This window comes from Ricinus communis, chromosome 1 (assembly GCF_019578655.1).
Source record: "Ricinus communis isolate WT05 ecotype wild-type chromosome 1, ASM1957865v1, whole genome shotgun sequence".
In the NCBI taxonomy this organism is placed as follows: Eukaryota; Viridiplantae; Streptophyta; class Magnoliopsida; order Malpighiales; family Euphorbiaceae; genus Ricinus; species Ricinus communis.
The window spans coordinates 28896915-28912677 of record NC_063256.1 but is presented as its reverse complement, the minus strand read 5'-3'; the positions used below and the strand labels follow the sequence as shown (position 1 = coordinate 28912677).

The window sequence follows — 15763 nt, the reverse complement described above, 5'->3', positions numbered from 1 at the left end:
TCTTATTTTCTCTCTTTGCAGATTTGGCGCAAGAGAAGCTTCAAATACTGACTATCTCGATAAATATCGACAAGTACAAGTCGAAGCACATGCAGATTCGAGCTGTTGTTATCCCACGGGGTCATGACAGCTAGATTTCCTAGATGAAAGGCATCCCGGACATTCTCATTCGTTGGACTTGCCCTTGATGGAGAATCAAGCATGTAAAACACATGGTATATGGTGATTATGTACCCTTACTTCGACTATGGGCATCCACCTTTTACACACCCTCGAGACTTTTCCGCTAGTATGGGCAGAAGCAATGAATCTTGAAATTCCCACCTGAATTCAAAGGCTTCCCACTCAGACAAGACTTCTTGGATAAGATTGAGAGACTTTGGCTCTATTTGGAGATAGAGCGAAACCTTGACTTTGAAGGCGATCTGACCACCGATGAAAACTTCAAGGCTGGATTCAGCTTTAGATTTCCACTTCTCTTGGCTTCACCCGATTCAAGAGGACTCGAGAACTAGTTGCTCTATCTAGGGATGCAGATGTTAAGAGAAGAAGAAGATAGAAAATATGCTTCTTTTAGATCTCAATTATTTTACTTAGAACTTTTGGCTTTATTTTTCTTTTAATTAGTGTGTAGAATGGTAAATAGACATATATATGTTTAATAACAATTCTAAACAATTTATTCATTTAATAAAAGCCTAGATGGGTACATTTTGATTTCTCACGATATAACTCATGTCATCAGTAATCTTTTCAGATTTTCTAGATGATTATTTTCTCCCTTTTGCCCTGACTTTTGCCTGACCAATCTTTTGAGGTTTTCTGATTAGCAAGCTATTTTTTCTATTATTTTTATTTTTATACATAGTATTTCTTGAGACGATCTAAGTTGATTGGTTCAGTGAATTTGTTCCCCTCTAGGCCTAAGATCTTAGCAGTACCTTTGTCCAAGATCTTATTTACCAAGTACGGGCCTTTCCAATTTGGCCTGAACTTCCCTCTTGAATCGAATGTAGTAGGCCTTGTATGCTTTAATACTAGATCATCAGCTCTGATCTTTCCTGGCTTTACTTTTTTATTGAATGCCCTAGCTATCCTTTTTTTGATACATGTGGTATAGGGCTTTCATTCTTTTCTCCATAACTAGAGCCAATTGCTGGTATCTCTGCTCAACCCATTGATACTCTGATATTTCGGCCTCTAATACAACTCTTACAGGCTTCAACTCTAACTCAGCCGGCAAAACTTCTTCAGTCCTATAAACCATATAGTACAGTGTTTGCCCATCGATGTTTGCTCGGTTGTCTGACATCCTCAAAGTGCAAGGAGTAATCGAAACGACCAGTCCTTCTGATTGCACACCATCTTCGAAAGTATTTTTTTCAAGTTCTTGTTGGCTGCCTCTACCACTTCATTCGCCTTAGGTATATACGGAGAAGATCTGTGATGCTCGATCTTGTATTCTGTTACCAAGTCTATTGTCTCACTCATGAACTGTACCCTATTATCCATCACGCCATGATATGGGACCCCATATCTACATATCAGGTTCCTTTTTATAAATCTACCTATTTGCCTTACCCACACAATGGTGAATGACTCAGCTTCGACCCATTTCGAGAAGTAGCCAATTGCTACAGTTATGGACCTATGACCATTCAAGGTAGGTTTTATTTCACCAATTATGTTGATCCTCCAAGCTACAAAGGGCCAACGAGATGTTAAGTTGTGCAGCTCAATCGGAGGTACGTGACTCAGATCACTTTACAGCTGCAATTCAGGGTATATTCTCACAAGTGCTATACAATCCTTTTCCATTGTTAACCAATAATAGCCTTGCCCCATGATCTTTCTAGTTAACACTACGTCGTTCATATGAGGCCCGCACACTCCTTTGTGTATTTCGTCCATCACTACTTGAGCTTCTATTTTAGTCACACATCGGAGCTGTACACCCGACATTATTCTTTTATATAGGACTCCCTTATGGCTTATGTAATTCCTAGCTTGAATCCGCAACACACTCCTTTCCCTAGCAATCACTTCTTCTGAATATTCTTTGTTTTCTATAAAACTCTTTAGATCATAGAAGCATGGCTTCTCTTCCGGTCCTATCTGAACCTGCATTATCCGATCCCCTTGATAACAAGGCGCACTCGATCTCACAATCACCAAAGGTTTCATTGAAAGCTGCAAGCGATTGTCCTACATAGATGATAGGGTAGCCAATGCTTCCGCCATCTAATTCTCGTCTCGAGGCAAGTGTACAAAGGAACACTTGGAGAAGTTTCATACTAAAGTCTTGAGGTAGTTGACATATGGCTTCAAACTCTCTTCTTTTACTTCCCATTCCTTGAGAGCTTATTGGATTACTAGCGTGGAGTCTCCATAGACCATCAAGTGCTTAGCCCCTACTACCACGACCACTTCTGATCCAAATAAACATGCTTCGTACTCTGCCATATTATTAGTCACTCTAAAGTCTAATCTCTTGGCCATTGATAGCATCTCTCCTTCTGGTGTGATCAGAACTACTCCTAAGCCTACACCTCTTGCATTTACAGCTCCATCAAAGTACATCTTCCACTCCTAGATCTTGATTATCCCTAAATTCTCATTAGGAAACTCCAAATCCCAAGGGTCGTCTCCTTCATTTGCATTCTAAGCTAGGAACTCCACTGCGGCCCTACCCTTGACCACCTTCTTAGTGATGTACTAAATATAAAACTCTATTAGGAGTACTAACCATCTAGCCGACTTCCTTGTAAGAGATGGATCTTCAAATAGGTACTTCAAAGCATCTATTTTCGAAATTGCCTACACTTTATAAGATTGAAAGTATTGCCTCAACTTCCTTGTAGCCCATATCATAGCTAGGCACATCTTTTTCACGAGATTATACTTCGACTCATAAGGCAACAACTTCTTACTGAGGTAAAAGATAGCATGCTCCACATCATTAGGTCCACACTGTGCTACCATTGCCCCTATGGCTTCCTCTTCCAAGGCTAAGTATAGGATCAATGGCTTGCCATCCTTCGGTGGCTTTAGTACTGGTGGCTTCATCAGATACTCTTTGATTCTATTGAAGGTCTTTTGACAATGTTCATCCCACACAATGGGTTGATGCTTCCTCAAAAGCTTAAAGATAGGATCATAAACCATTATAAGCTTAGAAATGAACCTGCTGATGTATTGCAAATGTCCTAGAAAACCTCTCACTTCTTTCTCCATCTTCGATGTTGGCATCTCTTGAATAGCCTTGACCTGGTCCGGATCGATCTCTATGCCACACTAACTTACTATGTGCCCTAACAACTTCCCCATTGTAACTCCAAACATGCTCTTATTTGGATTGAGTCTTAGGTTATACCTTTCCACTCATTCTAAAAACTTATTAAGAGCTTGGAAGTGTCCTTCCCTTGTTTCAGACTTTACCATCATGTCATCCACAAACACCCCCACCTTCTTGTACATATGTCGTGAAACTAGGTAGTGGCTGCTCTTTGATAGATTGCCCCAGCGTTCTTTAGTTCAAAAGGCATAATCTTGTAGTAGTACGTCCCCCACTTGGTGATAAATGATGTTTTTAGCTTCTCCAACACTACCACTATAATCTGATTGTACCCAAAGAACCCATCCATAAATGCGTACATCGCACTCGAGGCGGCAATGTCAACTATTACATCTATGTGAGGAAGAGGGAAGGCATCCTTAGGGCATGCCTTATTCAAGTCTCTATACCACGCACACTCAAACCTTACTATCCTTCTTCAGAACTACAACAATGTTTGCCAACCACTCGGGGTAGTCAACCACGTCAAGGAAATTGGACTTAACCTGCTTAGCAACCTCTTCTCATATTTTCTCTACCCATTCCGGCCTTAGTCTTCTCATCTTCAGTTTGATCAGCTTGATGTGTGGATCAGTCAGGATATGGTGCTCTGCAATTTTCCTGTCTAGACCTGGCATGTCGTCATAGGACCAAGCAAATACCGCTTTTCTTTTCTCTATTATTCTCTCCTCTCTTCAAGAGTTTTATCATGAGCTATCAAAATGTTTCATGGATTTACATCTTTGCCTACATTCAATGAATCAATTTATATGGAATTGATGTCAAACATGTATATGTCATGATTATCAAAATGCATACTACCATCAGGAGAAACATCACACAGGTAAGCAAAATTTTTCATATCATTGATCTTGGAAAGGAAAGGAACATCATCCTCATAAATATCGGATGTTATTACGTAATTATAAATAATATTAATAATGTTATTTTCTATAAGAGCAGCTAGTTCATCTTGACTTATTTTCTCCGACTGAGCAGTGAACTCTTCCAGCTTCAACTCTTCCATCTTGGTGGTGACTTTCTCTCAAACTTCCTTGATACTCAGCTCGACCATCCTATCAATAATTAGGTTCTTGAAAATCTCAAACTGTGGTACCTTAGTCCCAACTACAATAACAGGTTTGGGCTCCCCAAAGTAGGGCTTTTACTCCTTGACGAACACGTCTTTTAGAGTCTTACCCTTTGGTTTGCCCTCATCCTCCTTTTTGGTATAACCTAATCCACTCCAAGTCTTCTGACCTTTGAAGTCCGGCAACTCCGCGATACCTTGCTCATTCTTATCCAGCCTTATTCCAAGTATAAGTTCATTTTCTTGAACATGCTGGCTACATTAGGATCCATGTAGTCCTCATAGAGAACAGCTACTTGGAATTCAGTAGGGGCATCCAGCTCCTTAAGAACTTCTTGGATAGTTGAGAGAACCTTACCACCTTCAGCATTGATGGTGACGATCTCGCCTTCATAAGGGAACTTTACCTTCTGATGTACAGTGGAAGGAAATCCTCCTAGGGTATGGAACCATGGTCTTCTTAATAATAATGCAAAAGTTAATAGGATGTCTAAGACGGTGAACTCCACCTAGGATTCAATACGACCCGTATTCACCAGTGCTGAAAATGTTCTTTTCACATCTCTTTTTATCTCATCATAGGCCCATATAACCATATATTATAGTTTCAGGTTTCTCGCAGTATCTCAGCTTAGGGAGTATGCAAGAAGGGCATACATGGGGTTCTTTACCTTGACTTTTGTTGCAATATAGAGGGCCTTATTATGGTCTCTTCCCTCAAGTGGTAGGTCTTCATCCGAGAAGGTGATCATCCTAGTGGTCTTGTCAGTCACCATTTTGATCATTTTCTCGGGGGTAGCTATTGTGCTAAGGCTTATACCAAACAAGGCCTGAATTAAAGCCTTTAAATGGTCCGATGAGTGCTTGCTTATGTTGCTTCAGCTCGTGTACCCAAGCTTTCTTACCTTTACCTACTGCCTCAGTTTCTTTATTAAAAGTCATTATCTGCCTGGGTCTCCTTGGCCTCGACATCTTGAAATTCACACTCATCCCTAGAGCTATACCAGATGTCGATAGCCGTGACCGACTTCTTTTCTCCTTCTTTCCAAACCTCTAGGAGACAAGGTTCACAAACAGCTTGATCTTCGTCTGATCCCCAACCACTTGGCATAAGATCCTCATTTTGAATGTCAGCTAAAGGAGGTCTCGAATATCATACCTTAAAGTCAAATTTTCCCGAGGGCTGCCCTAGCGGTCTCACTTTCATCTTGAGAAGTTGCTCGACTTTTCATTCCATGATCGATTAAGTCCTAGATCTTATGCAGGGCGATTGCCACATTACGTCCATGCACGAAGGCTTGGTAATACTAATAATACTAACCATTGTGAGGCTTAGGAACACCACAATTAGTGGTGGCCCAACTCAGTGAAGGTTCTTTGTGGGCTATCTGGTTTGGCTTTTGGCTCGAGTTTAGATAAGTCTTCAAAAGAGTTCATGATCTCCTCTTCACTAAAATGAGGGTTGATCATGGACACTTGATTTGGGGATGGTGTATTGTCGTAGTTTGGTAAGGGGTTTCTTAGTCTTTGGGTTGGTTCTGCGACGTCAATAAGCTCCTGAATTTTGTGCTTTAGCTAGATGCAGTTTTCAGTATGGTGGCTGGGTGCTTAGTGGGATTTACAATAGGTGTTGGGTCTATATCCGGGTGCATTAGGGTTCAATGGGTTCTTAAGGGTAGTAGGTTGGAGCATTGCCATTTTGTAACAATCCCTAGAAGATCTTAGAGAGAGGTTTTTTTGGAGCTAGAGAACTTCCTCAATTGTTGCACAATATTCACATCCAGGGTCATGCTCCCTCCAGCTTGGTAATTCGCCCTTCCATCAGTTCTCACAATCTTTCTTTTGTCGTTCTCAATCTCCTCGATCTATAGCCCATCATCGTACAATCCATGAATGTTTTCGGGTTCATCATCTGCAACCTTTCAACCCATCCTAGAAGAATGTTTGGGACCACCATACGAACTTGGTCCTTTTAGAGGGCTTGTTCTTCGTGCTTGACCTTATTCCTCCATCCCGGTTAAGAAATCGGAGAAGGACTTATTTGGTTTCTACTTGACTCAAGATCCCTGATCAACACTTCTAAATGGATATTGTAATCATACTGTTAAATAAAAGAATTATATAAATTGCGCCATTCAGCTTTAGTGGATTTTTCCGAACTGTGGTATTAGTTTACAGTGGGTCCTTCAAGAGACAGCACGAATAGTTAAACAATTTGGGTCCTGCTCAGCTAAGTAGTTCCCATGATCATTACATATTACTTCAACAAACTTTCAGATCACCAGTCCTATTGAACTTGTTCATCTCGGGCATTCTGAACTTTGCAGGCAGCTTGTCTTCTCCTATCAGAACCAATTCTTCAAAATCATAGGTAAGGTCCAAACCTTTGATTTCCAGCATACCCTGTATTTTGTCAAGCCTAGCGCTCAAGCCACTTACATCTTCATTGGTGGCAAGGGCAGTCTTCCTCTTAGCCTGGTCTAGCATAAATCATCAAATTCCAAAAAATTCTGGGGCACTCCCCTTCTACCTAGGTCTTCAGCATTAGTATTGGTCGCGACAGCAGTTGTAATGGTAGCAGCAGTCTCAGCGGCAAGTACAACCAGGTCAACAGCAATAGGGGGATTAGTCGATGCAATGGGAGCAACAGGTGGGCTTGGTTTGCAGCCATCCCAGCCAAGAGTTGTTGGAGCTCTTCCGGAATCACACCCCTTATATCTTTGATGACAGCGTTCTTGAGGATCTCAACGTCTTGCTCGTTAGCTCTCTCGTTGGCCATATCAGATGTAGCTTTAGTAGCTTGGCATCTTGGTCTTTCAAGGTGTTCTATACGACTTGGATTCTCAAAGAAATAGGCACTCTTTCCAATCTCCTACTATTTTGCCTCTTCCAATCCACAAGAGAGTCTATATGGCTAAAAGACAAGGGTTAGTATGATGCATGCGATGCGTGAGATGCATGATGCACGTGCAATGCACATAGATAGAAGAAAAGGGGAGGCTAGCACACATAATAATATACAATTCATCCTTGAGCCTTACTACTCCCGCTACGGTTCATGGTGAGTCTTCTTCCCTAGGATTTTGGGTCCGGGCCCTCTATCAACAAGGGGTAGTAAGGCCGACGCGCATGCCATAAGCTCTCAAAACAAATTTAAAACAAACAAGCAATATTTATCAGTATAAGTATGGAAGCTTGTGTATTTTATGCCTAGGGCCTAATTCCACATTTATGGGCTAAGGCCTTCCAATATTTGGGCTTAAGTACTTATAAAGAGAAACATCTCAAACAGCAAGCAATAGGGTTCTTAAGGGAGAGTACTACGGTCATTATCATGGGCTAAGTCTTAGGTAAGGATAAAAAGTTCCCATAAGTAAAAAGTGTTCTTCCTTAGCTCATCTCCCCACTAAAGAGTCTATCACGATGAAATTCACTCATTACTTGTGAGTGATGGTTAGCTAGTGTCACAGTTCTAAGGTTCGAGTGGAACCAAAGAATCACTAACCAACACCATCAGGGCTATGGGAACCAAAGTGCACAATGTGTGATAATGGTGATCTGTTAAATAATAAAATTAAAGACACATATACTGGAATCAGGAACACGACACTATAAGGCTTTTCAACCTAATCGGGAACACACTAACTAGTCACTAACACAAGCATGGAGATGAGAGTCGCCACCCGGCTAATCACCGGGACACTTTTACTAATGAGTGGTGTTTCTCAGATTCCATAAGGAAGCTTACCCACAAATCCAGAGATGGATCCGGGCTTGACTTCTTTATTTGTGTATATTAGTCTTTACTTTTTTAACAAGTCATTCCCTATAAACACGATAGTTCATACACATGCATATCAAATAATAATGTAATTTACCTAGGTCTAGCCCATTTTATTAAGCCCAGCCCATATTAGAGTTATATATCTAGCTTACTAATTAATTATGTCCATAGCCTGCTTGTCTAGCCCAATTACAAGTTATGCATTTCCAAGCTTTTAATCCTAGATGGACTACATATTATGATGAGGCCCATTTTGTGTGAACCTAATTCTAATATAACCTAATGTTAACTAAAACATGGTAATTCTCACTAAATCTACTTCAATTTTAGAACTTAAGTCTAATTAATGTTGATTAGCCTATTGGACTATAGTTTTCATGTTCGGTCCAATTTTTAACCTAAAGTCTACATGTCCATTTTTTTAATTAGACAGTCATGTTACAATTATTTATTATACATTAAACCATAAAACAAACAAACATAAAGAATAGAAAGATAAATCTAGCTATTACAACCTAGCTTACAACTAAAATTGCAAAGAAAAGCCATAAAACCTAACTACAATATACAAAATTGATGAAAGTACATCAAAAACTCATAAACATAGAAAAAAGAATAGGGCAAGGAGGTGTAGAGCCGATTGGCTCTGAAGCATCCAGACTAATTTCTTCAACTTTTTGTGTATTTCTCACGTCTTAGAGCCTATTTTAACATGCATAGAGGGTAAAAAACTATTATAATATGAAAGAGATAAAATTAAAATAAAATAAAAATAGTAAATAACAGTCGATTGAGCTAGAAACTCTAAAAGCTATACAAACCTTAAACTTGAGCACACAGTAAACAAAGATGGCAGATTAATCATATAATCCTAATAAACTAATTTGATTAAAAAATCATAATGAAAATAGAAATCTAATCATATAATCCTATGATGGATGTGGTATTGGAAAAGCTTTTGTCGACTTTAAAAAAGTTTCCAAAAATCAATTTTATCTTAGTGGCCTTCTTTTTGAATGACCTAAACTCTCAGTGATAAACGTAAGTTTTTCTTTCTTTTTCAAATCAATATTAGCTTCTGTAACTTTTCTCTCCAGTTGTTCTTTGGCTTCTTGTTAGCCCTAACCCTAGTTATCACTTTCTATATATAGAGGTAGGATTTCAAAAGAAATTCTAAAGGAACTAATAATCTTACATTTTTCAAAAAATAAATTGATAAAATATCCAATATTAATCCTTTAAGATTTGAATAAATATTATTAAAAATCTATGTTTATCGTTAATTACCTTTCAGAACCTGTATTTGGACGTAGAAGCGTGAAAAAAATGATAGCGTCAAGAAAGAAAACCCTACTAGCAGCAGCTGTGCCATGCAGTCGACTTTATACATGGGAAGTTTCAAAAATTTACAATTAAGTCCCTGAACTTGCAAAATCCATCATTTTGACCCTCAAACTTTATTTTTCTTGACAATTAACTCTAAATTGATTTTGAAAAGGTAATCTTGGCTGGATTAACCTCAACCCTAACCTCGGATTTGCCCGTCCTTATCTCCCGAGACCCAAGAAGTTAGTAAATTTCATCACAGCGTTTTCCATAATCCCTTCGATATCTAGATTCGAAAAATGGGTTTTGACATTGTTGATCAACCATAAATGACCATTTTATATGATTTTTATAGCCTAAAGACCCTAAAGAACCGTTACTCATATAACCTAAAAGATTCACAATAATTTACTTTAAGACAATGCATTAAATGTACTTGTCAGAATGTAAAATCACAGTCGTGATTCTTACTTCGCGATCGCGAATCTTGAACTACCACCAACGGCTATCTGACGTGGTGGTATGGCATTAGCGGCTTTCAAATGTTACCATTGGCGGTTCCTAATAGTTACTTTAAACTTCAAGTTTTATGGTCACGTCCACTTGAGGTGCGATTGCGAGTCTGAGCTTTCCAAGCCATTTCCTTCTAGCTTGAAACTTCTGCTTTTCACGATCGCACCCATCGTGGTGCAATCGCGATTTTGAGCTTTTATATACTTGAAGTTTCTACTTCACGGTCGCGATTCTTGAGGCAACCATTCTTAAACTAATGCTACCATATCAACACTTCAAGAACCATTACAGTAATACTTCAATTTGTTTGGTAAGATCAAAATAAGGGATGACAAGGCAATTAGGCTAACAATCTACCCCTTTTTTATTTTAACAAATAAATTGATTAAAAAAGATAAAAACTTAGAAAGATTTTTGTAAGAGTAAGTGTGTGTTTAAAAATGATTAAGTGTGTGCTCAAATTTGATGATTGTAGTTTAACTCCCCCTAAGATGTTGCTCCCTCTCGCTTTATGCATTATTAGTTAAGAGTTATGAAATGAATCATGTAAGCTTCTCCCCCTTTGTCAAATTCAAAAAGGGAAAAACATTAGAGTAACTTATAAAAGCATAAAGAAGAGTGTTTAGCCTTATGAACCAAGAAGGGGATTGAATTGGTGAATAAAGAAAGGATGGTGAATTAAAAGTTTTGTTAAGGAAGAATGAGTGAGAGTATGAAGAATAGTACACAAGGAATTATAGTGGTTTGGAAATTAACAAACCCTACATGTACTCCCAATTCACAATTAGGGTATTCACTATACTTATATCTTTACACTTGGAGTTCCCAAGCTCACTCCCAACTTAGTATTTTAGTGCTCATACTAAACCTTACAAATTGTGTTTCTTAGGCTCATACACAACCCTTACAAGTGTTTTCCTAGGCTAACCTTTATAAGAGTTTTCCTAGACTAACCCTTAAACCAAGTGTTTTGGTCAACACTCAAACGTCATAAGAGCATTCAAGCTCTTACAACAACCAAAAAGAAAAATATTAATTACAAGAAAGAAAGAATTGAAAGCACAATAATGTGGACTTGTGGAGGTTATTGATCAACCTTAAATGACCTTTTAATATGGTTTTTATAGGCTAAGAACCTCAAAGAGCCGTTATGAGTAAATCCTAAAAAGTACACATAATCTAGCTTTAAGACAATGCATTAAATGCACTTGTCAAGATGCAAATCGCGGTCGCAATTGTTTAAATGCCTCCCACGGCTATCTGATGTGGTGGCATGGTGGCAGCTTTCTGATATGATCATTGACAGTCTTAACGGTTACTCTAGTTTTCAATTTTCGTGGCCATGACTTCAAGCTTTTCCAAGCCAAAAGCTTCTGCTTTGAAACCTCCATTTTTCGCGGTCGCACCCTCATGATGCAGTCATGATTTTGAGCAATTATAGGCTTGAAGTTGCTGCTACCAAATTATTGATTTTCACTATCGCGCCCTCTTGGTGTGGTCACGATTTTGAAGTATTTCTACTTAACTTATGCTACATTAAACTCAAGGAAACATTAGTTTAAATAACAATTTGTTTGTTAAGATCAAAAGATAAGGGAATAAGCCATGTGACAAGGCACTTAGGCTAACATTCTCCCCCTTTTTTATTTTGGCAAACAAATTGAGCAAAAAGGAAAAATAGATAAGAAATTTTAAAATTGTGACTCCCCTTTAATTTATGCATGTAAGTTAAGGATGTTTTTGCTTTTTATCTCTCTCCCCCTTTGTCAGATTCAAAAGATTAAACACGTAAAGGCATTAAAGAAGGATAAAGGACATAGGAGCAAAAGTGAAATTAATATAAAGCCATAAAATAGGGAAGCATTAATCACAATTAATTTATAAAGAAAATAAGTCATATTAATAAAAATGGAAAATTACATAGATTGGTACAAGAAAACAAAAGAAACGAAAGAGAGAAAGATGAAAAACAAAGGAAATGGAAAATATAAATGCAATGCAAAATGAGATGAGAGAATAAATGGCTTCTAAATATCCTTTGAACCACTTGATTCTTCTTCGTCTCTACCCTCCTCATCACTAGACTCATCATCGGATAAGCGCCAAGAATCTGGATGGTAAGGAGGTATCCCATGATGCTTTTCATTTTAATGAGGTCTTCATGAACATGCTTGAGAAGACTAGAACTTCACAATTCTCTTTGCTTTTCTTGTCATGAAGATCATCATTTTATCCCTTAGGGTAATCCTCCCTTGAGGTATACCCATTTCTTGCTTAGCCCTTTCTTCCTCACTTCTTGTCTCCTCAACCTCCTCTTCTTCTTCCTCTTCTCCTGCCTCAATGCTCAACCTTGCCCTTTTCTTTTTTCCTTGCTTGCTCCATGGATGACACGGCCTTAGCACCCAAAATGACTTCCAAAGACTCATTACTCTTTTCTTTAGAACTTTTGGTGAAGGAAATATTTAATGGTTCTCGGTTGGTGCTCAAGGATAGAGGAGTTTTTAGAAAGACAAGGTCTATGGGGTTGGGAGTTTGAAGTAGTTTACTATCATGGGGATATAAGATGAAACCATGACCTGACCATGAGAAGATTTAGAAAGATGGAGAAGATTATCAATGAGGAAGTAGGTTAATTGAATGGGCCTATTGTGGACCATGCAAAGTTCCTTTAGATTATCTTCTCATTGCCATCATACCTTCTATGAAGGCTTAGTGTGATGATCCTGTGAAGAGTCCAGTGGAAGGGACTTGAAGTGTTTAGCATTTGAGTTTTGTCAAGTTTGGTCTCGATAGAAATTTCTTTCCAAAAGGAAACTAAACTTACTTATAAATCGTCGAGTGTTGTGATGCCATGTTCTTAGAAGTTGAAGATCCTTTCAAGTTCACTCCTTGTCAATTGCAACCTTTGTCTAAAAGGTTAAAAGTCATCCCAAAATAGCCAAGTTCTCCTCCTTGCCTCTTGCTCACTTCTAGAGAACTTAGGAACTCTAAAGTTTGTTCTTATGCCCATCCATACTTAAGTACACTAACTTCTCCATTTGAATGTTATTGAGGTGCTTGAGAACGTCTTCACAGATCCCAAGCATTCTAAAGTCTACATTTAGAGGGCTCAGATGCCTCAAACTTCTTCTTGGCAAGGGTTTTGTACTTGGTTCACCCGCCTCTTGGTGGTACCCTTCATTCTTATGGGTATGCCTAGTGATAATGTAAGAAAATCTTCATCTTAGGCCTTACCCTTGCCCTTATTCCTTTGGGAAGTGGTGTTCTTAAGAGCCATTTGAGAAAAAAATGAGAGATGAAGATGATATGTGAAGCGGGTTGTAGAAATGTATAAAGAATGGTTTGAGAAGAGAAGAATTTTCTTGAAGAATGTTTGAAATACTTAAGGTGCATGTAATAAGGCCTAGTGGGATATTTATGCATAAAAACAGTCAACAAAATGGTAAAATCTCATTTAAGAAGTGTTAACTCCTCAAAATTTGTTCAAAGTAAGGGTCAAAAAATTTACAGGAATCGTACAATTTGCGACCGTGAATTTTAAGTTCCTGTCAGAACGGCTAGTTTGACTAGCTTCACAACCGCGATGACTAGGTTCACGGTAGTAAAATTGGCAATTTTCCATAAGTAAGGCTTCAATTCATGCCCATTTTGTGCGCCCATGCGAATCCTGGCAAGTGAATTCGAAATTTCACACAAAATTGAAATTTCTTGAATGCAAGTGATTTCTTCTTTTGTCCTATAACATAAGCAATTCTCATTGATGTATGAATGGATGAATCAACCAATAAATTTATCATATTGATCTAAGCTTGAATCCATTCACAATTAACAAGCAATCAATTTATACAATTTCCATCAAGCACACCTAGTTCTCTCCTAATGAAGTTTAATGTATCCTCACTAAGGGGTTTGGTGAGGATGTCAGCAAGTTGATTATTTGTGTCAATAAATTCTAGTACTACATCTCCACTTTGGACATGATCTCTTAAAAAGGATGTCTAATGTCGATGTGCTTACTCCTAGAGTGTTAAATGGGGTTCTTAGACAAGTTTATTACACTAGTATTGTCGCATTTAATTGGAATGTGACTAAGCACCCCGCTAGTTGTTGTTTTATCCATAAAATTTAAGTACAACAACATATGACATAGCGTATTCAACGATTGGTGGATAAGATAGCAGATACTTCTTACTAAACCAAGGTACTAGACATTCTCTTAAGAAATTGCAGTTCAAAATGCTCTTTCTATTTGAGGGGCTACCCATATGTCGGCATCGAAGAGAGCAATTATATCGAAAGATGTATCCTTTGGATACCAAAGACCTAGATGCATGGTTCCTTGTTAGTATTTTAAGATTCATTATGACATGCAAATGAGACTCTCAGGACTAGATTGAAAGTGAGCACACAAGCATACACTAAACATGATATTGAGTCTAGAAGTCATGAGATAGAATAGAGATCAAATCATACCTCATATTTCTTCTCATCAATAGGCTTACCCTTCTCGTCCTTGTCCAACTTTATTGATGTGCTCATTGGTGTCTTGGCAATCTTGCATCCTTCCACTTTTAAGAATTTCCTTTGTGTACTTGGATTGGTTGATGAGATGCCATTCTTGCATTGCTTGATTTGCAATCTTAGAAAGAACTTGAGCTCACCCATCATGCTCAAATCTCAAGTTCCTAGTCATCAACTTGAAATTTCTTACAAGGATTCATTAGTAGCACCAAATACTATATCATCAACATAAATTTGAACAACTAGAATGTCATGTTTATGTGTTTTTACAAAGAATGTTGTGTCAACCTTCCCTTTTGTAAAACCATTTTGCAATAAAAAGGAACTAAGCCTTTTATAACAAGCTCTAAGAGCTTGTTTTAATCCATATAATGCTTTAGCTAATTTAAATACATGGTTTGGAAATTCATGATGTTCAAAACTGGGAGGTTGTTCAACATACACTTCTTCTTCTATAAAACTATTTAAAAATGCACTTTTAACATCCATTTGAAAGAGTTTAAAATTCATGTGACATGCATAAGCTAGCAATATTCTAATGGCCTATAATCTTACCTCTGGAGCAAAGGTTTCATCATAGTCAATGCCTTCATCTTTGTTATATCCTTTGGCAACCAATCGGACTTTTGTTTCTAGTGGTGGAGCCTTGCTCATCTAATTTGATCCTATACACCCATTTACAACAATATGATAGGATGATCTTTGGAGTGCAGGACGATTTCAAAACTTGATTTCTCTCAATTGGTTAAGTTCCTCTTGTATGGAAATCACCCAATCTTCATCATTAAGAGCATCACTAATGGTCCTTGGCTCAATTTGAGAGACAAAGGCAAGATAATTAATCGAAATTTTTAAATTGAGATCTAGTACTTCACCTTTAGTTACATTACCTATGATAAGTTCTTTGGATGCCCCTTGGTTCCCTCCATTCTCTAAGCAACTCTTATTGAGCTTCCACTTGAGGAGGTGGAGAGGGTTCATCTTGATGAGGTTGAGATTAAGAAGACTTTCCTCTTTGATTTATATCATCATTGATCTCGATTTTCTCAATGTCACCTATAAAATTGTCAAAGAACCTTTCACAGATCAAGTGTACTAGACTCATCAAAAACAACATTCATAGACTTCTTTACTACCATAAACGTTTTTTGAATACCCTAAAGGCTTTGCTAGAAAGGAATAGCCCAAAATATAC

General features: G+C 38.1%; 1 protein-coding gene across 1 annotated transcript; it reads right to left on the bottom strand.

Annotated features, from left to right (window-relative positions):
* Positions 1-2817: 2817 nt before the first annotated feature.
* LOC107260969 lies at positions 2818-3234 on the bottom strand. Its single transcript, XM_015717173.2, has one exon. The coding sequence runs from the start codon at positions 3232-3234 to the stop codon at positions 2818-2820; it is 417 nt and encodes a 138-aa protein (XP_015572659.2).
* Positions 3235-15763: the final 12529 nt, after the last annotated feature.